The sequence below is a fragment of the Nilaparvata lugens genome, chromosome 12 (genome assembly GCF_014356525.2).
Source record: "Nilaparvata lugens isolate BPH chromosome 12, ASM1435652v1, whole genome shotgun sequence".
NCBI classification, from domain to species: domain Eukaryota; kingdom Metazoa; phylum Arthropoda; class Insecta; order Hemiptera; family Delphacidae; genus Nilaparvata; species Nilaparvata lugens.
Window position 1 is genome coordinate 21,934,507 of NC_052515.1, and position 27,765 is coordinate 21,962,271.

Below are 27,765 nucleotides of genomic sequence, written 5' to 3' on the forward strand. Positions count from 1 at the left end.
AAGCCTGAGTGGAGCACTTAGTACTAATGACTTGAATCTGAGCAGATGGAGCTTGTCTTTGGATCCCATTCCTTCAAACTATATCTATATGGCTCTCAATAGTACAGTATATAGTATATACCATTCTTGAATATTCTACTCCTAGGCTATGGAAGTTGTTCGTACTATAGTTGCAATGCAGCAAAGTTGCAGTGAGTTCAATATAAGCTTCACATACACGGGTGGTTTAACTCGCAGCCTGAAAAGTTTCGACTGTCATAAAATAGTTTCAAAGTTTTTTCAAACTATTTCAAGAGTTCAGTCTCAATGATCTCATGGGCTAGATAAGAGTTTGTCACTTTGTAATAGTTTTTCAGGGGTTGAAGCATGGAAAAGCTATTTAAGGGCGATTCCATTGTTACTGTATGTGGATTTTTGTGGGTGTTAGACTGGGGACTTCGACACCTTCTAATAATCATATTGTGTTACCTCATTTATAGGGGATCCATTCAGCTAAATGTACAGTTTAAAAGATATTCTCTTAACCTTTTACAGGGCTAATACACTAATATTATTAACTAGCCGTCAGGCTCGCTTCGCTCGCCATATCCGTCTAGCCAGGGGGCAGCCCCGACTTGATCGTCCAAAAATGAGATCAGCGGGCTCGCTTCGCTCGCCTGCAATGTAGACCTCAGCGGAACCTCTGTACCAAATTTGAACGTATTATGTCAATTTGATCACGAAAAACACCTGTTACTATATCGGCGTATCTTTGGCGAACAAAATTCTTCTTCCACCTCAGCTAAACCAGTGTACTGAATTTTTTTTAATATATAATGTATTTCCATCAATTATTGAAAAAGGTGAGGAGACGCAGAAAAGCTGAGAAAACGCTAATTTTGTGCGTATCTTTGGCGTTATTTCAAACTCCTTCTAACACAACATTATTGCACCCCAGCTGAGCCTCTGTAGTAAATTTGAACATTTTCTGTTCATTTGTTCTCGATAAAGCTGAGAAAGCGCAAAAAACGCAGATTTTGGGCATATCTTTGGTGTTATTTAAAATTCCTTCTAACACAACATTATTGCACCCCAGCTGAGCTTCTGTAGTAAATTTGAACATTTTCTGTTCATTGTTCTCGATAAAGCTAAGAAAACGCTAAAAAACGCAGATTTTGGGAGTATCTTTGGAAATTTTTCCAAATTCGTTCTTATTGCGCCTCTAAAAGGGCCAACTGAACACACCTACCAAATTTGAAATGTTATGTCATATTTTTATCATATGTTAGGACGCGAGCCTGATATGTCAGCGAGCCTGATGGCTAGTAATATAATATTCCCAGGAATAGCTCTGATTGAAGTAGTTACCCAATCAATTTTTCCGCGATAAATCAGGACCTCCTAAATGGGTATTCAGGAGGTACTGGATAGATTGGTATTTAGGAGGTCCTGGATAAATGCATTTCAATCTTCAACTTGGTGCCAACCTAACAAAGTCAACTCAACTTAATGCCAACCTGACAAAATTTCTAATTTAGTTACCAGAACAACAGTTTCGAAGAGGTACTCTCTCTAGATTATAGTTCTATATTAACATAGGGTATGGACATTTCAATTACAATTTTAAGATATTGGAATAAGAAGAATATTCATGCTAAAAGACGAACTTTAAACCCTAAAAACCACCCTTAAAGTTAAAATATCGCCAAAAGATTTCTTAGTGCGCCTCTAAAGGGCCAACTGAACATACCTACCAAATTTGAACGTTTTTGGTCCGGTAGATTTTTAGTTTTGCGAGTGAGTGAGTGAGTGAGTCAGTCAGTCAGTCAGTGAGTGAGTGCCATTTCGCTTTTATATATATAGATAAGAAAAATCTATAGCTCTTGCACGTGGCTCGTTAGTCAAAATAGGTTAAGCATTGATGAAATATCATATAAGGGTACTTTTTATAATGATTTCATCCAATTTCAACTTTGAGGGATATTGAATATCATAACAATAATAATGATATTGAATTGAATTGAATTTATTGGCAAAAATCGCATACAAATACTTGTAAAATACAATCATTAGTATTAATAATTATAATCATTATAATAATTAAAATTGTAGTATTAATCATTAATATTATTTATTAATAAAGGTACTTTTTATGATGATTTCCATCCAATTCCAATTTCATGGGGTCTTGAATAGAATATTTTCATTCAGGATAACAGCAATGGAGAAAAAATCGCAATTAAATTGCATCTATCTATTCTGAACTGTCATAACATTTTCTAAAACTGAAATTAAAAATGTATAGTCCAAGCCTCAATAAACTACTGCAGCTAATAACTTTATTTTCAATCACATACAGCTTATAAGTGGGATCTAATTAGTATTTCAACCAATAGTCTTTCACCAACTATCAAAATTGACACTATTACATTGTCACCAACTGACAATTACAGAAACGACAAATCAAACATGAAAATAGTTAAGCTTTTGGAATTCGCTAGGAGAAACTACAAATCTATACATATAATAGTTGTGAAGCCTTTGGTATCGACCCACAGAGACTTCGAATATAAACATATAATAGTGGCGAATCCTTCTAGCTATTTGCCATCCTTTTGTGCAGGCATATTACGGTAATTATTTAGACATGGGAAATTTCCTGTACGGTCTGTTAGATCTGTCAAGCGTACAGCTTTGTGAATGTCAATGCTTCATCATCTTTGTGTTCATAGAATGCTTGTCTAATTTGTGATAGACAATCAATGGACATTGTCCCTGTCTGATTGTGACAGTCTGTTATTTGCTCTCGAAATTGACGCATTTTCAGGCGTCCGTTTTCAGTAGAAAGTGTTTAATAGTTACAATTAGTTGGAGTAGAACTGTCAAAATTGATAAAGGCAGTGATTACCTTAAATTGTTGATGATAATGATGCATTGTGCATTGGGTTATCGCAAAAATTTAGGGTATTGCATTTGACTAGTAATGAGCATTTGGAGATATCTTCAATTTGAATTGTTAAAGGGGGAAATACGGGAAAAGTAACTCACAAATCTGATACATTGAATCAGACGGTGAGAAGATCAATTCAACACGTTTTCAGTGGTTGAGCGGCTAGTCAACAAAAATAAATATGATTGAATTGAATCAATTCAACTATCTAAACTAACATTCATTATTCATTTATTTATTTATTGGATGGGGTGAATAATACAGTAGTCGGAAAAGAAAAAAGGCTATTGCCCAAAAACTTCTTCAATTTCCTAATTTTGCTTTAAATTGTCCAAATATTATGTAGGTTATGTCCATTTCAAAATATAAGCCTGGAAAGTCTTCCATCTCAAAATATTCAAATTAATGGTACAATAAATTCATCAAAATAAAAAAAAAGTCGTCCTATTCTATATAATAAGAATGTTATGTGCATTGTCCAGCTACCAACATTGACATCCACATTTGAAGAGAATCAAGTTATCTTGACCCAGGATCTGCTGCTACCTACTGGCAATATTCGAAATTACCCTTTCTGACTCTTTGACCAATTGGGAGAGAGTAGGAAGAGCTTGGAGGCGTGGTCTGAATTTGGATTTTGTTCGTGATTGGTTGGTCCAACATTTTAATTCAGTTATAGTATGATTGACTTTCAGTGTTTGTTGAATAGTAATCATTGAGGGTATATCAACGAATTAATCTCGTCATATTCATCCAATAAGTTGTTATGTTTTTCATTTGACTGGTATTCTTCATCAGTACAGTTTCTTGTTTCTTTTGTTCTAATCATTCATTTTTTCGTCCATTAATTCTTTTCCAGCTCTATCGTTTCATTGTTTTTACTTCTCACCTTTCTAACTTTCTAAGTGTAAATTTACTGATAATGTAATACATGAATGAATAACGATTCATTACAAACAAGTAGTTACAATATTGTAAACTACAGTATTGACTAGTATTCTCTTGAAATGAGAATAATCTTTATAAGAATTTGCCTGTAGTTAACCTCGAACAAAAAGTATTGGTCAATAGACCAATTTGCTAAAAAAATGATAAATTGGAAGGGAATCTATTTTTAGAATAGGCTACACATGTGGCTGCTCGCAGATAATTCTATTTGTATTTACTCAACTACCGTATCAATTATCCACACGTCTCGGAATTAAATCAATTTTTTAAACGAAAATAATCAAAGCCGCAATTCGAGATTGATTGACCTCTTGTTAACTGAATACTAATTTTCCTGTAACCTCTCTGTGACTATTTTTATTCAATCAGCTAAGAATAACTTGGAAGTTTATCAGATAAGATAAACTCATCTAAAAGAAATTATTCATATACAGTTATATAATATCGAATCTTTTCATTCATTGAACTACTGTATATGCATTCATGTAATCAATTAACAAAAAATAATATAACTGATGAATGATATGAAAAAATCATGATGAACCCACATTTGTACAATTTCATTTAAATCTTAATATGTTACATATTTTATTGGAAGAATGTTTTCACCTTCTCGGTACTCGAATTCCTAAACAACTGCATTGCATGGATTTTGAATATTTTCTTACCCTTCCTGAATAGTTTTCAGTTAATAAATACAGTTCAACAGCCACTCTGTTTGAAGCTTCTATATAATAAAGTCACGTAAATACTAGGACGCAATTCCTAGGAAACAAAGAGGACAGAATACAATCCCATAATATCTATGAATAAAATACTACGCTTTCCAGTGTCTCATTTATTGTAGTGGCGTGATCACTTCCAGTAAATCTTATATAAGCGTAGCGAGTTCTAAGAAATGACATGTTTTCGTTCTCATCGTTGATTTGTCTTCAGTGGCAAAGTCTTGAATTTTCATCGCTTGTAATTTTTCTTTTGGTGAGACTCGTGAGAACTTTGGAGAGAATGGAAATACTTTCCTTGATTGGTAGTCTGGGTTAAATTCAGCTATAATCTATGAATCACGTGTAGCTCTTGATTAGTTACTGGTTGTCGACTCTTTAATTCAGTAGGCTACTTACTTATTTTAGGTTTGGAAATCACATAATTTCTTACGGTGAGATAAAAACTCACAGTATTTTTAAATGAGAAGCATGTATGTTATTTATTGAAAATGCTATCAGTTTGCAGTGAATATCACTATAGTGAGGTCCACGTTATAATGGCAGAGTTTGATTAGCAATGGTATTGCTATCCTTTGTCTATCATTCAACAAAGCGGATAGCGCTATCTCTTTCTCGCTTTGCTCTGTTGCCAGATCGTGTTTGAACAATGTAGAATCAATAATTAACTAAGAAAATATTTCAAATTAATTATGAAATTATTGAAAAATATAATTTTTTGCTTAATAGAATATAATTGATTATTTTAAACGAGAAACAGTTAATATTACATCGATAAACCTGTACCAGCTACCGTCTATGAAAGGCATTGACGAGACCGAGGATCGGCAACATTGTTCCCCTATCTTTCCCCACTGCCATTATAACGTGGACCTCACTATGTATTCACTTATTCTGTATCATTCTATCTTACAGTACAAACAATCCTAAATATTTGTATCGTTGCAATCATTATTACGAATCAATCGTGATTCAATAATCAATCTGATCTCGACCATTGAAAAGCTACTCAAAGCTTTAGCATGAAAATTTCCAATAGCAAACAATTTATTCATATATTGAAACCTGAACTCTCATAAACCACACGATTGAACTCTTAAATGAATAGAAAAGAAACAGGAAAAAAATTCTATGATCAAAAAGTCTCTTCAATGTAGAAATTGATATAGCAGAGTGCAATAACAGAGTACTACCGGTGTTTAAGTGATTATGATTCAATAATCATGCTTGATTGGCTCACTGTAGCTGCAATGAACATAAAATAATGACGATCTATTGCAATATCCAATAAATAATTGTTGTTGACATGCTTATCAACCATGATTATGAATATCTCATGACGTAGTGCGCTGTGGTTTTCAAGTCAACTATCAGTAATTAGGTTTCTCACAATCATGTATAATTGCTGTAATATGAGCGTCTTGTTCATTATCAATCTTGTATTGAAGCTTGAAAATTACATAGGATATCGTTGGTTACGAATTCTGAGCTCTGAAGAATTAGAATGAAAATACTGGGATGTTGTCAGAAATATCACTTTTATACAGTTTGCTAATAGTATTTATTATCTATTCAAAATAAAGTAGAAGAATAAATTTGGAGGTGTTCTCTATTTTTAGAGTCCAGTAAACTACCGTATTATATAAGTTTGTTGAGTACATTCTGTCTTTGTATGTTTGTTGTGATGAGTGTAGGTAATCGCGGTATTGCATTGGTATTGCTATTCCATTGTTGAAGGATTTATCTTATGTTGTAGAAGTACTATAATTACCACCTATGATTGAATCTATATCAATGAGATTAATTCTTTATCAAGTATGATATTAGTCTTGTACTCGGTTATGGTCAATAAAAACAATATAAAAATCTTGTAGTACCCTTTATTAAAAAAAAAAAAAAAAAATAGTTCAACGACTAGTTTCGACACTAACTTTTCAACTTGAAAATGTCCTAAGTTAGGGTCGAGACTAGTCGTTGAACTATTTTAAAGTTTTTAAAAAGATAAAGGGTACTACAAGATTTTTATATTGTTTCTATTAATTTGTTGAAAAGTAGCCCATGTAAGTGAAGTGTTTTCGGTTATTGTTATATTTTCTGAAGATACAGCTTTCAACTGGTGCTTCCGTTCATTCAAATTTCATTTCTTTTACAGGGCTGTCATCCGACAAGGAAAGGGAAACTGAACGTGCATCTAGTGGCACACACGCATGATGATGTGGGCTGGCTCAAGACTGTTGATCAGTATTATTATGGAAGTGAGTTCATATCAAATTTGAATATGATAAATGAATTTTATTGATTATTTATTAAATAATATATAAGTTCAAAAAATAGGAAGGTTCCGAAAACATCAATCGAGACAATACTTTAATCAAATCAAAACATTAATATAGAAATATTAAAAAATTTCACGTAATACTAAATACAATCTTAAGATGCGTTTACGTTTGTACGTGAATACCGTCGTCGACCACGACAGGGTGAGGATCTCAGATTGGGTGGATTTCAATTTGTCTAAATAACCTAAAAGATTATGTTGAATTATAATGGGGGACTTTTTGTGTAGTTGAGATGTTGATATTGTGGTAATTATTCATATTGAATGAAAAAGACTAAGAAATTGTCAAAAACCACAGATTTATTGATACTTAGAAAGACTGGTTTCGGTTATTACACCATTGTCAATCTCTGATAAACAGAGATCAGATAGACTCAGTCTATGATCTGAGTCATGATAGACTCAGTTTATCAGAGATTGACAATGGTGTAATAACCGAAACCGGTCTTTCTAAGTATCAATAAATCTGTGGTTTTTGACAATTTCTTAGTCTTTTTCATTCAATATAATGGGGGAGGTTGAGTTCATACTTTTTTATACTTTTAGAAGGCAATATGTGGATATTATTAGAAATGTTTTGATTCTTGGATGATAAACACAAATAATGAAAAGTTATTTGATCAGTTGTTTTAGCACACTTGAAATTTGGACAATATGAATGTCAACAATGCTTGTCGTCGTCGACTGCGGAAGTTTACGCACAAACGAAAATGCACCTTAAGTAATCGCAATTCATTCAAATTTTGAATTAAAACATTTCAACAAACTACAAAAGAACTTCATATACAAACGAAGAAAGTTCAATAGTATTTCTTACACTTAATACATAATATCATAGAGAAACATATAGCGTAAGTAGATATCCCATGGTATAGGGCGTTTATGTCGCAACTTTTACTGTTATCTCAAGCCGATTACTGTTGATTATTGTCGAATTTTACTGTTTTGTTGGGGTGAGAGTGTATGAACGGCACAATATGAGAGACTACCAGCGTCTCACAGCTTCACGGGAAAGAATTACATGAACTAGCGGCTTGAGATAACAGTAAAAGTTGCCACATAAACGCCCTATACCATGGGATATCTACTTATGCTATTGTTTCTCTATGATAATACATACATAATACTTATTTGGGTGGCACGTTGGAGTAAGTGACAACGCGCCGGTCTAATAATCAAGAGAACCCGGGTTCGAATCTGGACCGGGGAAAAGTTTTTGACCATAGCTCAATCACATAGCGGCCACCCCGTCCTTCAAAGGAGACGATAAACCGTCGGTGCCGTCTACCTTTTGACATTCAATAACTTTTTCATATGTTCCCTGAATTTGATGATTTTTTTAGTTGTGTTTGTTATGTTCAGGAGCAGGTTTATGGCCTATCAAATTTATGATCCGACTTCAAGACTCTTTCCTACGGTCCTTCAAAGTTTGCATGTAATCCATATGAGAGAAGATTTGTGAGCTAATAAATCAGCTGTTATAATCATTGCGTCATCCAAAAGCCCTCGGTAGATCCAATGTACCTAGAATACAATATTATAATATATTCTAGGTATCTCTTTTCTATTTAGGGCTAATTTTTCATGGAAATAGAAAGAAAAATAAAAATCTCAGTACCCTTTTGGAATATTTAATCACATGTTTTGGACATTGATGTCATTTTCAAGTGATATAAAGTAAATAAATAAATAGTGCTGGACGATTCTTATTTTGATCATATGATAGTGTATTCATATGATTTTATGAACTAAAACGATAAATAATTGTGGATTTAAATTTGCATGATTCTATCAAAAATGGGGTTATTGGTGTCTTATTGGATTAAGTCTATTATTATTATCTCTGTTAAATTTTGCTGCTTTATAAATATTAAATTCTTCTTTAACATTCAGTTTTCCACTTTTATTACCATAATTAATTGAATTACCATTCTTTTCATATTGGAATTTATATCTGTAAAATTATGTCCTGAATCTATCAAGTGTTCAGCAAATGCCGACTTTTGTGCATAATTTTTAGATTTTAGTGCTTGGATTTATGTTCTCGAAACCTGATATGGAAATAATTTCTACCCGTTTGTCCGATATAGAATTTAATCAATCAATTACTCAATTTATTACAATCACTACATTTAAGTTCATAGATTCCAGATTTTTTGAACTTATCCTGCTGTACATTTAAATTTGATTTCTTTTTTATCAGTTCGAATGGATTATTTGTTGTCCTATAACCTAAAATGAATTAATTTTTGTAAAGGTTTTTCTTATAGCTTTATTAAATATTGTGTTATATGGAACACAAATATATTCTCTATTTCCTACATTTCCTTAATTATTTTGAGTTCTATTCTGTATTACTTTTCCTTTTTGTTTGTAAATCAATAGTTTTTGATTCTATCAATAGTTTTGGTATCATATCCATTTGTTATTGCCATATATTTTATTATTTTCTTCTCTTTTCTGTAATTATCTTTTGACATGGGAATATCTATTAGCCTGTATATCATTGAATTGAAAGTTGATTTTTTTTGTTGACAAGGATGATTTGAATCTCTAGGAATTATACAATCTGTATGTGTAGGTTTCCTATAAATGCTAAAATCATGTTTGTTATCTTTCATACTAATTGTTGAATCAAGTAAATAAATTTACGATGGAAGCTCAAGGACATGAAATAAATTTTCTTGATTTAACGATTAGTATGAAAGATAACAAACATGATTTTAGCATTTACAGAAAACCTACACATACAGATTGTATAATTCCTAGAGATTCAAATCATCCTTGGCAACAAAAAAATTCAACTTTCAATTCAATGATATACAGGCTAATAAATATTCCCATGTCAAAAGATAATTACTAACTAAGCACATAAGAAGTCCACATTGAGATAAATGTAAATACTGATTGTTGGATAATTTTCGTAAAAATAGTGAATCAGATTAAGCTAAGGCTAAGCACACCTGAGGAGGCGCGGCTTGGTGATACAAAGTGTTGATCTTATGGAGATTGTCTTATCACAACGTCTCATGCCATGCTCGATTCAGTGTGTGTGAGCTCTTCCAATAAGCAAGAAGCACCTGGATGCAAAATGCCGCATCGCGCCCCCTCAGGTGTACATCCAGCTAAAGTTTGTCATGAGATGTATTAACTGTTTGGCGGTACGAAGTTCGCCGGGCCAGCTAGTAGTTAAAAGTTAATATTATCTTTATCCTATTTGACACCCCATTTTGTAGTTTACTCATTTTGTAACTTTACTCATAGTGAGTTTACTTATTAAGTGAACTCGATTTTATTGGTGATTGCTATTGATAATTAATAAATTGGTGCGTGTGGTTTTCCGGCTTAAAATTTCCAAGTTTATTCAGATTCTTGAACATTTTCAATAATTCATTTCTGATATAATACTTATTTTATATCCATATTAACTATTTCTAAATTCATTTGTTTTCTTGTTTTGTGGTGTGAATTGTTCATATCTAAATGTGACCCTCATAACCTTTATTATTTTTGGACTTTGTGTTGTTTAAATTGGTATAGGAACAGTTTTGGGCTTCAGCTTGTTGATCCTCTCCGCCATTGATTGTACTTGTGATAAATGAATAAATTTCACTGCTGGAAGAAGTGGTATTCCTTTCCAATGTACTGGACTCAAGAAACCTTCTCTACTCGTTCCAATATACAATATAAGAAAACGTCTCCATTCTTCCAGTTTTAATCAGATGAAGTGCACTTTCTGTTCGTAATAGTTGACAGTATAGTGTACATAGTAAAGCCAGTACTCTACTAGCCAAATGCATTACGTTCCGAAGGGATGAGACCTTTCCCTTACCATCAATTCCTCCCCTTTTACCAACCCTCAACTTGATTGAATCTCATTTCCTTCGTTCGCCAATTATCTCTCCTCTTCCTCTTCTTTTCTCTTTCTCCATCCATCAACAAATTAACTTTCTAATCAATCGCTCTTATACCAGAGCACGTGGCGAGTTTTCCATTGCTTTATTGTAGGTACTATAGGATCTCTCCTATCTTTTCATCAACCTGTTTCCCTTGAAACTTTGAAGGAGAACTTTTTTGGACCCTTATTTTCTTACTAATCATAACTGTCTGAAGAAATGATGAAGATTTCAATGAATTTCAACTCATAAGAATTGATGAAGATCTTATTGAATTTACAGAAATTATTCTCGGGTAATATTGTTTCATCCTTAGATATCAAGCTTACTAACTAACAACTTCAACTTTTAGAAAGAGTAAGCAGTTCATTCATTAAACTCAGTCATCGATTCATGGAACAACAAGAACTTGTCATGATATTCGTTTAAAACTGAAATTATAATAATACAAGGCAGAGTTAGAACTATAGGACTCAAAATTCTTCTTAATAATTCAAAATTGGCATTATAAAAATAAAATATTTTATAATTTGTAACTCTGCTCTTCAGTTTTACATTTTTTATTCAACTCGCTGTAGTTTCCGTGTGGTCTTCGTTGGGACAAATTTTATTAAATTTCTACTGTAAAATTTGCTAAATCCATTTTGATTCTCTTCCATTGGTCATTGATCATCGATCTTGTTTATTAGGTTTATTTGACTCTTTATGTAAGCTTTAAACTATTATTAGGTTTATTTGACTCTTTATGTAAGCTTTAAACTTAACAGTATATCGAACCTTATACAGAATGGATATTCAATACATTATATGATTAACATCAAACAGAAACACAACAATTATTCTAATTTCAATTAGGCTATTTAAATGAACCCCCACTCCCAATCACTTCCTCCCCAATCAAATCTCTCATTCATGATTTGAATTTTTTACATCCATGTGAGTTTTCTAATTGACGAATCTTTTTATTTTACAGGCAACAAAGTGCATTCCCCGTTCGGAGTGCAGTATATTTTGGACTCTGTGATATCTGAACTCCTCAAAAAGAAGGATAGGAGGTAAATTCATGAATTAATTATTCCCTGCAAACTACTGCATTGACAAGCAACCCGTATTTCATATTATTATTTAAAAAATCCATTTCTTAATAGCTATAATTATTGTACCATAGCTAAAAGTCAGCATAAGCTTACAGATAGCATAACTTGAGCTATATTTTATCTATGGTTATACTAACTACCGTAGTTATCAATAATAGATAGATATATATAAATTTATTGCCACTCAACATTACAATAGTCATGCACAACGTCAGAAATTATAGTTTACAACAAAACTATAAATTTTTAGTTTAAGAATAATTCATCGAACTATAGTTTTCAAAGCTTATGACTGCTTATAAGCTTGAAGATTTAGCTCACACAGCTACAACTTTAGTAAACAAAAAACGAAATGTTTTGTATTGTTAATTGTAGTTGGATTGAAAAATTCATATGCATCCCGAGAGACTTTAAATTACAATGTTTTTCAGCTCCAACTTCGATATATAATACAGAATAACATGTTTTGTATCCCCAACTTTAGATGGACAAAGAACTCTTACACTCTGTGAAAGAATTTCAAATAACAAGGTTTTGTTTGGAAACATCATTGTCTCCCTCACATCTATGCAAATATTTTGCCAAAACAAACGTAAGATCATCCGTTGCCAATGCGAAACTCTAAGGTCGTCGCCTTTGTTCGATCTGTCATGGCTTGTTTCCTTCACAAACTTTCCAACTTGAATTGTTTGGAAGTGTGAATGGAAACCAAACTTGAAATTTGAATTTCAATGGATTTCTACGTTGGAGGAGATGATTATGATGATGATGATGATGATGATGATGATGATGACAATTATGATGATGATGATGATGATGATGATGATGATGATGATGATGATGATGATGATGACAATTATGATGACAATTATGATGATGATGATGATGATGATGATGATAAGGACAAAATAGAGGATGGCCTTGTTGAATATTGATGAATTTATTGTTGAAGATTGGAGGAAAAATAATGAAATTGATCGAATTTGTGTACGATTGATTGACAGAACTGTGGATGACGGAAGAATTACTTGAATGAGGAAATGTATGTAGAAGCCTTTTGCAAGCCGGTTGAATAAAACTTATTCCATCTTATCCGTTGTATCCCAAGAAAACTAACTATAGGAGATTCACTTCAAATTGTCAAACTGTCATCAATCCCCATAAATAAAATTAATGCTTCTCATCCAACCAATGCTGACAGTTTAAATTGAATCTCACTGTACTTGGAAAATATGTCGATTCCTGTAGCCTATGCAGTCTACTCACAGAAATTTTTATTTTTCCTTGGTGATAAAACCCTCAAAAGGACACTTTTAGTGGTAGGTACCTCTTTTTCTGGTGCCTATCCGTTAACGAATCATTCTGGCAATCTAGTTGTTAGCTTCTCTGAAGAGTTAGGGGGTGAATAGTCCAAACCAAGTTCTCAAATTATTGAGCCATGATAATATTACCATATATAAGCCATAACACAAGCCTTCGACTAACGCCTCTCCTGCCAAGAACTCTCCTTTGCAGTACATATTCTAGCAACTTAGGTACTTCGTCCCATTCCCCATGATGTGCCCTAAATACTCCAATTTTCGTTTTAAATAGAGTAGATTATCTCAGTCTTCTTATGAAATGTAAACATACTATATATGACTGTTTAGCTTTATTCAATGACTGGTGGTAATACTGTAATACTATAACTATAACTATAGAATTAGTAAGAAGAAGAAGAAGAAGAAGAAGAAGAAGAAGAAGAAGAAGAATAAGAAGAAGAGGAAAAAGAAGAAGAAGAAGAAGAAGATCGTGGCTGGCAAACCTGAGGCAGTGGTATGACAAAATATCATCCGCAGAGCTGTTTCGCATCGCATCCAACGAAGTCAACATTGCACTGATGGTCGCCAACATCCCAACCGGATAGGCACCCTAAAGAGAAGAAGAACCTATAGTATTGTTCTGTGATACTTTTGTATGTACCTAACGATGTTAATGTATTTGTCAAAATACTAGTGACAATAAAGGATGATTATGATAAATAATAATGATATTAGTATATATAATGATTATTATAATGATTATTCGTTAAAAGTGGTAATTGAGTGGAATATTTCTAATTGATTTATCAACTTAAGCCATCTAAATTCAAAATTTATAGTTTTAATGTTTATTTTGGACCAATATTTAAAAAAATTGTACACGTGAAATTCTCACCTTATCTTGGACTTTGTCACCTTTAAATTTGAAAGAAAAATAGCACAAGGACTACCTTATTATTTAATCTTTCAATGTTATTACATTTGTGTCATTTGCATTGTAAATAAATGAATAAATGAATAAAATAAAAAATTATTATCAATCCTGACACAATGTATGAACTGTGGACAGGTTTGTGTACGTGGAGAGCTCGTTCCTGTGGCGATGGTGGACGGAGCAGGATGAGGACCTGAGGGAGGAGGTGCAGACCCTGGTGAGAGAGGGAAGACTGCAACTGCTGCATGGAGGCTGGTGCATGAGTGACGAGGCCACTCCACACTATTCAGCACTCATTGATCAGATGACACTCGGTCTCAAGTCAGTATTATCCTTGAATTTTCAAATTTGTAAAGGAATAACTTTTTCGAAAGAATGTCTTTAAGTAATAATTGTTGATCGATATTTGCTTGTAAGACTAACAATGAGTATTTTATTCTTTATTCATTTATACAATATATATTTTATACACATTCTTGAATCCCTCTATCACGAACTGCTAAATGTTTCATCAAGTTTTGACACTAGAATGACGACTTGCAGATTTTATAAATATTGTCGTCGTCTTCTTACAGGGGTAGGCATTATAATAACTGTTCCACCTTTAAACATTCTCCCACCTTTTTCTTGGTCTGCCAATACTTCTCCTCCCATCTGGCTTGTAAGCAATGACAGCGTTGGGAATTCTTCCGTTTTCCATTCTCTCAACATGTTCTCTCCACTGTTGTCGACTCGTTGACTCGTCAACTCGTTGAGGTATAGAGATCACATTGAGCTCTCTACGGATATCGATATTATAAAGCCTGTCCTCTCTGTTAATATAGTCTGCAAGTCGTTATTTTAGTGCCAAAACTTGATATTCCCATTAATTTAATGTACACAATCACAATACATAAAATATTAGCGCTTTGAGTTTACCTAGGTCAGGCTTTAGTTTGTGCTGTATTGTACTATAAAATGATTATTCTATTTCTCTATGTTTAAATGAAACAGAACTTTAAATCACCACATCAAACCTAACTGAGCGTAATCCTGAATCTGGATTGAAATTCACCATAGTTGTAACTCAGCATTCGGAGTTATCCAATCTTCTCTATGTCTTAATGTTGAATCTCTATTGCTCTGATGAAAGTTGAGCTACTGGAAATGTTAAATGAATATTATTTTCAATGTCTTGATTGAATGAGTGTTCTGAATTATTATTGACATGATTTCAATTCAGAATTGGCTGTTCAAGACTAGATAGATATCAATTAAATATGTATTAGTGCCTATAGCCCACTTAATGTTTTGAGAAGTTTAAAGTTGCTGACTTGGGGCTATATGCTGACACTACGTTTAACGCTAAACCACGTTTACTTGTAGATAAGGTTGTATTTATCATAATGTGTTTCATACGGGGTTTAAACGAACAGCTGACATTTCTTCGTTTAAACCAATGCACCTGGAATGTATTCTAGGTTCCTTGGTTCAAACTGAGTATCTGCATACAGGCATAAACACTACCTCTGTAAACGAATCCATAGTACATGACAGGTGGTTGATGGTAACGTCAGCACAGGTAGGGCTCCTACACCAATAAAAACACTATCTGATATAGATCAGCTGAAATCAACAAATTTTCATTGGTGTTGGAGCCCTACCTGTGCTGACGTTACCATCAACCACCTGTCTTGCACTATGGGTTTGTTTACGGAGGTAGTGGCCTAAGACAATTTCAAACTGTTAATTATTGATGGAGTAAATTCACGGAGCTACTTCACAAATAATAAAAGATTACAATACGGTATATGATTTATCATTGTTTCAGATTCCTGAATGACACATTTGGAGAATGCGCACTGCCGAGAGTGGCGTGGCAGATAGATCCGTTCGGCCACTCGAGCGAGGTGGCTCTGCAATTTGCGCAGATGGGTTACGATGGCCTGTTCTTCGGCAGGCTCGACTATCAGGACTACGCACAGCGCAAATACACAAAGAACATGGAGACGGTGTGGAGGCCAGACACTAAACTTGGTTAGTTCTCACATATTTTCTGGGATTTCATGGTCTATCAATATTTTCGTATCAATATTTATTCAATCAAACACATAAGAATATTGGAAAAAACAGTCATTTTCATTTCATTCATCCATTTGAGATTTAATCATTCATTCATTATTGATTGTATTGTATGTAATCAATCATTACTACAGTATATTAGGAAGAAGAAGCAGTAGTTTTCCATCCATTCAATAAATCATTCATTATTGATCGTATTGTAGGCTATGTAATCAATCATTACAATATTAGAAAAAATAACAGTAGTTTACATTTCATTCAGTCAGCAGTCAATATTATTGACTGAATATAGGAAATTGTAGAGTGATACATATTGCATTACATTGTATTTATCATTGAATACTTCTTCACCTTGTTGCACAAAAGTTTGTTAACGTCTAATCCCGATTAACTGCTACTAGAAACAATCAGAGAAGCATTCTTTCAAAAAAACCTTCATTGATTGTTTCTTTTGGAATTTAATCACGATTGAAATTCAACAGGCTTTTGTACGACCGAACCCTATATCATTAGGTCTATATGAGCAAATCTGCAAAAAGTGTGATGTTTGTGTTACTTTTTGTTGCAGGGGAAATGGGAGACCTGTTCACAGGTGTACTGTACAACCTGTATATGCCACCTGATGGATTCTGTTTTGACACGTACTGCAGTGATGAGCCCCTCATGGACAACCCCAAACTCCATGGATACAATGTCAATGGTCGTGTATGTAAATACAATAAATTTCCAATTTCCAACACTTGCATTTCGTTGTATGCCATATGCTCATGAATACCTCCAGATTAAATAGATTTGCCAATCAAATTGATTGAAAGTTGACGCTCTGATGGTCACAGAGGTACCTACCGTAACTCATTTCCGACTTTACAGGATGGATGGTTTTGAATTTGATTAATTTGTCCACTGTATAAAATGATTAGAATTTACAATATAAACAGAGATGTTGTGAATTTTACCTTAGAATGATTAGATTTTGTATTTATTCGTTCATTTACTTGCTTTCAAATATAATCTACCAGATTATTGAAAAGGCCATATGGCATATAACATGGGGTTCAGAATCTTTATAGTGCTACTAAGTAGTGTGGTTTAAAGTACTGCTTTAGTATTCTGATTCCAGATAGTTGAATGAGTCTTTAGAACTTTAGATAACTTAGTAGGTGAAGAGGAATAAAATTCTTGAAAAACAGTAGAAACCAATCTGAAAGAACAAACTATCCGAAACCTACCTTGCTTTCCAACTACATTCGTGAAATTGGCATGTCTTTGGTTCAGTTATAACTTACATTTTATTGTTCTCTTTATGCCTTTATATCTGAACTATTTGTGTTTTGTTACAGATAGCCCAGTTTGTGAAGGCAGCTGAGTCATGGGCCGAAGCCTATAAGACGCATCATGTCATGATCACTATGGGTGGTGACTTCAACTACATTGTTGCCTCGTCCTGGTTCAAAAATATGGACAAACTTATCAAGTAAAGTAATCATTCTTCTATCTCACAAAATGTGACAGCTAATCTATTTCAAATTCTAGAAAGAAAATAAAACTAAACAGTCGTTATTTCTTCGTAAAGTTTCTGGAATCCTGTATATATTATCATCTTATCCAATGCTAAGTATTTATTTCTTGTATTTATACTTATTTCCTTGGTTATTGAGTTGTTGTCAACACTCAATAGCAGCTGAAGATTGTGAGATTGTGAGCTACAGATTGTTGTACCTTGAACAACACTCAAGAACATCAAGTTTTCTTGCGATTTTCTGATTTTCATGAGAAAAACAGGTTTTTACTTCAGATACTGTTGAGATATTGTGATACCTAGCCATATTGAAAACTCTAGGTTGTTGTCAAAATATCACTTATTTATTTTGAAAAATCACAAACATGTTTAAACACCAATGGTCAGACACTGAAGATGACACCATTGGTGTTGAAACATGTTTGTGTTTTTTTTTTAATAAATAAGTGATATTTTGACAACAACCTTGAGTTTTCATCAAGGTTTTCTTCTTTATATAGACATATTTTTCTAATTCCTGAGTTGTAAGCACCAATTTTCTTGAGAGTTTCTGAGTTCCCTTGGTAAAATCTGCTCTTGACAAATCACTGCAATTTTACATAAACAAATATTCCAAGCCATAGATAAGGCTTCCAATATATCAGAAGTATCAAATTTATCAAAATGGCCCGTAATCGTATTGTGTACGAGAAAAAAGATGTATGATGTTTATTTTGTGTGAGATTTCAGACTTTGTTTGATTTCTCCACAAACATTTTTAATTAATTCATTCATTCATATTCTTTATTCATTCATTCATTCATTAACTTATACATCGTTTTATCCATTCATTCATCTATTGGTTAGGATATTGCATGTTGATCTCTAGGTATACCCACCAAACAATCAGTGAAAATCAAATTGCCGGAAAAAGTTTGTAGGTAACTTATCGTAATAACCAATACCAATAGCTAATCAAGCGAGAGATGTAAACTTTGTATCTGTGGTTTTATATACATCTTTATTGGAAATGAATTTCATTTATTTATTTTATGTGTAACTTCATGTAATTTCAGATACATAAACCAGAAATACAAGGACGTGAATGTGTTGTACTCAACACCGGCCTGCTACTTGAAGGCAGTGCATGCTGAGAATATCACTTGGCCTGTCAAGGATGATGACGACTTCATGCCGTATGGCAGCGACGAACATTCCTATTGGACTGGCTACTACACCTCCAGACCTAATCTCAAGTATCTCGTCTACAAAGGAAACAACTTTTTGCAGGTAAATTTCATTGACATCAATCCATCGATTTTGTTTGAACAATTCATATTGATAATCATATTATATCGTATAATCTCTGATGAATTACAATAATTGACGTAGTCAGTTTGTCTAAAGATTTAAAAGGATATTATTACTTCTTTGTAGAGACGATAATGTGAATAGTATTCATTTTTTTGAAATAATTGGGTGTAGTGGTCAAACCACTCGATGTTTTATAGGTAGGAGTTTGCAGATATAAATAAATGAGATATTCAAGATATTCTCATTCAAATAAATGAGATATAAGGATATTCTCATTCAAATAAATGAGATATAAAGATATTCTCATTCAAATGAATGACATATTGAAAATTAAAAATATTATTTTCTACTACCCCCTGCCTATAGGCTACAGGCCTTCATTCCACAGGATTTTCAGGAAGAGAAACTCTCCCTGAATGGGGCGAGAATATAACTTCCATGAGTTCTAATCAGACTTTTCTCATTCACCATGACTGAGCATGAATAGTCCCATTAGAACCTATGGTAATAGCATTCTCCTTGTACCGGTCACTTCTACTGATACAGAAAAATGGGAATCCAGTTTTATAGGAGCAGTACAAACTTCAGTCTGCAACCACCACCTGGTTCGTGAGTTCGAATCCCGCCGATGGACGGATGGAAGTTTGATCATTTCATCAGTAGGCCTACACCAACGCCCTTTCCATCACCGACGCACAAGCAAAGAACTCATGTGGGCACCATCCGCAAAAAACAAAACTATACTCTGTAGAAATTAACTTCCAACTTGGGAGGAACATGCGCAGCAGAGAAGGCATACAGAGGGAGGGATACAACGGCTGCTATGTTGCCGTTCTAACCAGCCAGCATTCCTCTAATTTCTCGCGCTCATGTTAAACTCACGGAGTTTCCTGTCTGGAATCCTTCAGTCGACTCACTCTAATCGACAAAATGACAACTGCGCTTCTACCTATCACTCTATTCGTCACTGTATTTGGCTGATCTCCGTCCATTTCTCTGCGCCGCATACTCCTCCAAGTCTGAAGTTGATTTGTACAGAGTATAAATTTGTCAGCAACCGGCGCTCATTGAAATTCGACTCTCCAGAACCTCATTCATTGTAGTTTTAACCCAGGTTTGTCAGCACTAATAAAAATCCGACTCTCCAGAACCTCATATGTTGTCGTTCTAAAACGTAGGTTTGTCGACAACTGCGAGTGGCGCTGGGAGGAGGCCTCGAGATGGAGGAGGAGGAGCTGACTATGGCTAGAGCAATGGCGGACGCACAGCATCACGACGCCGTGTCGGGCACAGAGAAGCAACATGTCGCAGACGACTACACTCTGTATCTCAGCGAGGGATTCCAGTCCTGCAACAAAGTGCTCACCGCAGCTTACAGGTCACAACCAAACACTATTCTATTTCTATAATAATTTCTCAAATTTGAAAATTCTCAGTAAAAACTGCTCGTTTCCTGTAAAAAGTGAACACAGAATCTGTTTAATAACAAACTGGGGGATTGTTCAATTTGATTCAATCATTCTTTACTGCGTCTTGAGTCTTTACTGCCTACTTGACAATTCCCACCACTTTCAGTACTATTACATGAGTACTTCGACAGATACGTGATACGTGGACATCAATACTAGCCTACCTTTTAGACAATGTCATCACCTAAAGTTTGGAGAAAAAAACACACACAATAATAACATCTGTGTCATTTGTAACATTAATAAAAAACGAAAAAAATAATATTTGATAAATAATAAGATATAATACTTGTGGATTGAACAGGAAGTTGTTGGGATCCAGCCTGAAGGAGCAGCATTTCTGTCTGTGGAGCAACATAAGCGCATGTAGCGTCAGCGAAGGGGCGTCCAAATTTGCGGTCAACGTTTACAACCCACTCGCGCAGGTTGATTCCACTTACGTTCGCATCCCGGTATTCCTTGGCGATTACAAAGTCACTGGACCTACAGGTTAGTGAGATATAGGTACCATTTATAATAATTATCGAACAAAAATACCAAGTCAAATGAAATGCAACTCAAGTAGAAGCTAAAAAAAACACCTTGTGTGGTTTGGCTCTAAATTATTCTCATCTGTATCTTCTTCACAAATTTCACTTTATTTTTACTTTTTCTCTTCTAATTTTGAAGAAAAATACCAATTCTATGCTCGAAAATTTCATACATTGAAATATTCTTTCATTCAACATGGAAAATTAATTATAAGAATAATGATTGCAGGATATTGAGTACTACTGTCAAATTTCCAATATAAAAGTATTGTATCCGTCAATTTCATACCACAGGAGAGGAAAAAGTGAATTAGAAACACTATTTATTATTATCAAAGGAAAATCCGAATTGAATGATGTCAACCACAGTAATTCGGACTCTTGTTTAATAATAATAATTATTATTATATTCATTAGCATTTGAAAAATTGCAATATCACATTAATTTTATTTTCATCTGCAATCTCCTACCTGTGGTTTAGAAAATAGCCTAGCTTACATGGACACACAACACTATGAATCGTTTTTAAAGAATTCTGGATTCAATTCAACACTCAGGCTGAAAATGGTCTATTTATTATTATATTCATATTGTAAAGATGCAGATTTTTGTCCCACTTGTTGGGTGACATTGTGTAAAGTGGTAAATTGCAAATCCTTTACAGGTGATGCGGTATTCTTGATATTTATAAGAGCGGTTGCTAAAATCCCTATTTTGCAAATAAATTCGCAAAAAGCTAAGGCCGTCCGGCTCGCAAATATGCTGGGTTCAGAGATGCATGAATTTCCCAAATATAATTAATCACCACAAGGTTCAATGACTGGTGATTAACAATTCTTACCGCTGCTTCCGTGAAGTTCTGGAAGAATACCAATAAGGAAATCAAAAAGATAGTTGGCGACTGACTATCAGTAACCATGTATCCAATCGAGAATAATGTAGATCAACTATGGTTTTTTCTAGTTGATTTTTAAAATGCTCATCATGAACACGGGTATTCACCAACTTACCCTTCCAAAATTCCTTTGAACTTACAACGCCAGTTCTTGAAGTTCTGTGGATCCTTATATGATATACTGTGTACTTATTAATGTAATTATCAATATGATTTTTCTTGCGGAATAGTATGACTATCATCAAAGGATGATAAGTAATGAATGTTCTTAATAAGATCAATATTAATTGATGCACTTATTTTATGTGCTGCTGACGAATATTTCTTGGTACCAAGACAGCTCAAACTGTATATCACGAGATGAGTTGGGATATAATAAAAACTTCTATGATTTTGTATGCTGACATAAAACATAAAATATATTCCCATAAAATAATTGTCACAAAGTGAATTTTTGTGACGGATAGAGAGCCGTCGTCCAGCATAAAATTAGCGAAATTATTCTATTTTAGAATAGGAATAGGATCGTCTACCAGATATATTTTGTTAGATTTGTAGTTGTGTATACATTATCACTATCGCCGTCAACCCCTTTAAATTAGCAGCATTCGTATCATCTAAACGATAAGCGGCTACCGAGTCGGGCCAGTATCGCTCTTCATGAAATTTCTGGAATAGAAATATTGTTTACCGGCCTGAATTAGTGTAGTAATTAGTATCAGTGTCGTCATTAGCTGCACCCTTATCATCAGCACTAGTGGATTCAAACCCTGTCACATGACTAGTGGCGTGATCGTCTTTTCAGACTCCCATTGGTCAGCAAGCCCCTTTTCCCCCGGCCTCCTAATTTTCAGCGACCCGGTGTGGCTTCCAGGAGACCTGGGAGAGAGTCAGTTGTTCGGTGGTTGAGCGTGAGATCGGGTCGCGAATCTCCTCTCCTTACGACGTTACCGACACTAATTATTATTCTATCTTCTGCTAACGTAGAATATTGTAGGTCGAGTTCCGAACAACTCGGAGTTAGAATTCCCTTGTGGGTTTTTCTTTCTTGTCAGCTATTTTTTTCCCGAATTCGTATCACTGGGGGTGAACGAATTATTCTTGGTTTTGAAACCTGTAAGGGATCTCAAGTTTGAGCTACAAACAGTTGAGTGGGGAAATTTAGCTAGGCTTTTAAGTAAATTATTTTTGAGGGCTTAATTCTTAAGTCTCGACTCTGTCGCTTCACGACGTTTAAGTTTAGTGCGGGAATTTGTTTGCTATTCTCCGTATTTAATTCTGCAGTGATTCAGGTAACTGTATGTTAGGACTGGTCACTTGTGTGCATTTCCTCTTCTGTAATAAGGTAATCTCAGTTTTTAGGGGTGTATTTCCCTTATTAATTTTCATACTATAGAGTGGCCCTGTATTTTAAATTCGCTTAGCAGTTTCTGACTTGCTGTAATTCCAAGTAGGGAAAGCCCAATCCTTTTCCTAGAGAACTCAGGTGCAGCTTGAGCTCGTCCTCGTCGAAGTTTCTAGACTGCGACATCCTTTCTCTTTCTCTCTCTTAACTTTTCCTATTCTATAACCCTTCTAGCTCTCAGGTACAGCTTGAGGACTTCCTCGCCGAAGTTTCTAGACTGCGGCAACCTTTCTCTTTCTCTCTCTTAACTTTTCCTATTCTATAATCCTTCTAGCTCTCAGGTACAGCTTGAGAACGTCCTCGCCGAAGTCCCCAGACTGCGGCATCCTTTCTCTTACTTTCTCTTCACTTTCCCTATTCTATAGTCTTTCTGCTCTCAGGTACAGCTTGAGAACGTCCTTGTCGAAGTCACAGACTGCGACGCTTCCTGCTCTCAGGTACAGCTTGAGAACGTCCTTGTCGAAGTCACAGACTGCGACGCTTCCCACTCTCAGGTACAGCTTGAGAACGTCCTTGTCGAAGTCACAGACTGCGACGCTTCCTGCTCTCAGGTACAGCTTGAGAACGTCCTTGTCGAAGTCACAGACTGCGACTCTTCCTGCTCTCAGGTACAGCTTGAGAACGTCCTTGTCGAAGTCACAGACTGCGACGCTTCCTGCTCTCAGGTACAGCTTGAGAACGTCCTTGTCGAAGTCACAGACTGCGACGCTTCCCACTCTCAGGTACAGCTTGAGAACGTCCTTGTCGAAGTCACAGACTGCGACGCTTCCTGCTCTCAGGTACAGCTTGAGAACGTCCTTGTCGAAGTCCCAGACTGCGACGCTTCCTGCTCTCAGGTACAGCTTGAGAACGTCCTTGTTGAAGTCACAGACTGCAACGCTTCCTGCTCTCAGGTGCAGCTTGAGAACGTCCTTGTTGAAGTCACAGACTGCAACGCTTCCCGCTCTCAGGTACAGCTTGAGAACGTCCTCGCCGAAGTCCCCAGACTGCGGCATTCTTCCTCTTACTCTCTCTTCACCTTCCCTATTCTATAATCCTCCTAGCTCTCAGGTACAGTTTGAGAACGTCCTTGCCGAAGTTCCCAGACTGCGGCATCCTCTCTCTTCCTTCCTCTTAATTTTTCCTACCCTGTATAGTGCGAGATCTCAGTTCCAGACTCGAGATCGTTCCCGTCGCGGTCCTCAGACCAGCGAGAGGTGTAGGAAACCTTATGTAGAGCAGGATCTCAGTCACAGATTAGAGATCGACCCAGTCGCGGTTCTCAGACCAGCGAGAAGCTTGGGAGAATCCTTGTAAACCCTTCTCTATCCTCTCATAATAGTCGACATACTGACTATTAATTTAAAAGCGTTTCGGACGATTGAGAGTGATTCCCATACCCTTAAGGGCAGTTACAGATTGGCTCTTAATAACCGGCGCGCTGTCATCAGATCAGCGCGGAAATCCTGTTTAGCAGTTTCAGAATTGCTGAAAATCCTTTCGCAGCTGCAGGCTCGCGATTCAGAAATCCGACACCCGAAACCTCATCCATTGAGCTTTAGTTATCATAAAATTGTAATTGATATACTGTATTTAGCTAGCAGGTTCAGCTTGCTGAGAACTATATCGCGATTCACAGATCGCGAGTTATTGAACAAAACCCCATTAGTTACAGGAAGGAACAATCCTATTAACGAATCTCCATTTCCCAAGCCCGATAAAATATTCCCTATACCTCAAACTCGGTATACCATATCCTGTACCTTATACCTCTTACGCCCCTCCAATCATATTGATCTAATACCGGGTGCGCAGATTCAGTCTGCACACCGACAGCCCGCAGTCTCAGATTGCGAAAACCGTAACAAAAATTCTATATCATTCCTTGTTAAACTCCATCCCGAGTTCCTCCACCTACAACCTTTATTCCGGGCTTGCAGGTACAGCTTTGCTCGCCGTCAACTCGCAGTTGGTTCAGATTGCGTACTACCTTTACAAATATAATTATTTGTGGGGATCTGATATCCGGATCCGTATCCTTGGTTAAGGTTACCTCAATTCTCCCTAACACCCAACCTGAATTCCAAGAGCCGAGGGCCGAATCGGCCAACAACGGCACGGGCACACACTCTTCCCTTCAAATTAAATACCTCCCGTCAAAGACAGAGGGTAAAGAATCAGGACAGGGGGAGAAGTGTAGGTCCAGTATCTCCACCAGTCAATACGGTCACCGACCCCGACCCATACCCGGCTGTAGCTAGTCCGCGTCGTAGCAATACTTCGCAATTATTAGAAAACCTAGAGGGTGGAATAGGACATTCTAATAAAACTGACGTCTCCCAACGTGAGGCTAAGACGTCTGGCGCCCAAGTAGATCGTGAGCAAAGGTTAAGTAAACCCCAGTGCACGATGTCGGAACGGGGAGAGGAGTCTACACTCCAAGAGTACGAGGAGGACCAAGGAGATCACGAGACAGACAACACGGAACGAGAAACCGACCCTCGAGTGTCGTGGGTGTACCGGCTGAGTAAGGAGGAAGCGGTCAGCTACCTGGAGAGTCTTGGCCTGTCGGCAGTGGGGACTCTGACGGAGCTGAGGAGGAGGATGGTTGAACACCATCGGTCCCGGACCGCTGCGACCTCTCAGACTCGCCGGGACGATGCTATCCCAGGCACAAGCCGTGTCTACTCCGAGCCGTCCCTCCACAACAGAGTGAATCGACCAACAGGTATAGAGCCGGCACCACACCGCTCTTCAGGCACGTATAGTCAGGGCGCTGTATGTGATAAGGTAAGAAGTTGGAATTTACGTTTTGATGGTGTATCAGATGCTCCCAGTTTTATCGAGAGGCTCACTGAACTTCAGAGCGCATATGGGATATCCGGGGAACAATCTCTTATAGCCCTACCAGAGCTGATGGAGAGAGGGGCCCTACTTTGGATGCGGAATCGTCGCTCCCAGTGGAGGACGTGGGCTGACTTTGTAGAGGCGTTTAAACTCCGATACTATCCCCATACTTATAGTGACGATCTTGAAAGTCAAATCATTGCAAGGAAGCAGAGGGAGGGCGAACCGGCTGATGAGTATGCCGAAACCCTACTCACTTTAATGAGGAGATTAGGAAGTTACGACGGGGATAGGATATATCAGAGGGTGTATCAGAATTTATTACCCAGATATAAGCTACATGTCCGAAGTGTAGGAGCCCAAAACATAGACCAACTGTTAGATATAACTAAGGAATATGAGGCAATCCGTGCTGAGGAAAAACACTCTAGGTTGTCCTCACGGAATACTAAAATCGAGGACAATAAACGGGGAGAAAATTCAGCTAAGGCAACTACTAAACCACGGGAGGCTAAAGTGATAGAAGAGAGTAGTACTAGTCAGGGTCCTGTGTGCTGGAATTGTAAAAAGACAGGACATTGGAGATCAACTTGCCCCGAGCTTTCTAAGTGTAAGGAATGCGGGAAAAATCATGATCAGTGTAACTGTAAGTCCCAGAGTAAAAGATCGTCGGGAAATTCAGTAATTCATTCAACAAAGATTTTAAGCCCCAGAACCGTGTCAGGAGATACACGGACTTTCATTGATGTGAGTTTGGCGAACCAGAAATTTGTCGCTTTGATTGATACGGGATCGGAAAAATCCTACATCAGTACACAAGTTCTGAGAGCATTAGAACGTGAGGGGTCAGTAAGGAAAGAAAACTGCACACATAAAGCGATACTCGCTGATGGGAAGTCTGCTCTCCTCTCGATAAAAGTTTTTACCCAATTGAAAATAGAAAATATTTCTGTTTCTTTCCAGGCTGTAGTGATGGAAGGCCTTAAGCCTGACGTGTTGCTGGGAGTGTCATTTATGATTCAGCATAATTTAACTATCAATATGAGGCATAATAGAGTAGAATGGGAACCAGAGATAGTGGGAGCTATACGTGGTAGTAAGAGTTCAGCGAATACTTCTAAGGTGTCGACTGTAGCTGCCGTTAGACCAAGTAGGGAGGTCGGAGATAACGGGGTGTACATGTACGTAGGAGTAGAGGGGGTGGACCTGAATGCCGCTATAGATACCTCATCTCAAAAGTCATACGTTTCTAGTGAGATCGCGAAACGTCTTAAGATAGAAGGGGAGACCACTTTACCGGTCACTGTATGTGGCAAGGAGTATAAGTGGCAAGTGTCAGTTGTCCCAGATATTGAACCTCGTATGATTTTGGGAGTGGAAAATCTGCGTAAGATGGGAGCTGTATTAGAAATGCAACCCCAGGGAGTCCGATTACGGAGTAGGGAAGGGGAAGGTAGGTTATCAGTTGTCTCTGAGCAGGAGAAATTCGATAATTTTCTGGAAGAAGAAATCCGGAAATTCTCTTCACTCCCAGGACGGACCCATATCTTGAAACACAAAATAAAACTCCAGGAAGGAGTTGAACCCTTCAGACTTCGTCC

The 27,765-nt window shown here is 36.2% G+C and overlaps 1 protein-coding gene across 1 annotated transcript in view; it reads left to right on the forward strand.

Moving 5' to 3' along the window:
* Positions 1-27,765, forward strand: part of LOC111057193 (lysosomal alpha-mannosidase) — a 72,539-nt gene that overhangs the window by 22,280 nt on the left and 22,494 nt on the right. The window contains exons 2-10 of the mRNA XM_022344632.2: positions 6,752-6,854; positions 11,807-11,888; positions 14,301-14,486; positions 15,976-16,181; positions 16,795-16,931; positions 17,567-17,700; positions 18,801-19,014; positions 20,217-20,416; positions 20,812-20,996. Coding sequence (XP_022200324.2) covers positions 6,752-6,854; positions 11,807-11,888; positions 14,301-14,486; positions 15,976-16,181; positions 16,795-16,931; positions 17,567-17,700; positions 18,801-19,014; positions 20,217-20,416; positions 20,812-20,996 — 1,447 coding nt within the window. The remainder of the gene's footprint in view (positions 1-6,751; positions 6,855-11,806; positions 11,889-14,300; positions 14,487-15,975; positions 16,182-16,794; positions 16,932-17,566; positions 17,701-18,800; positions 19,015-20,216; positions 20,417-20,811; positions 20,997-27,765) is intronic.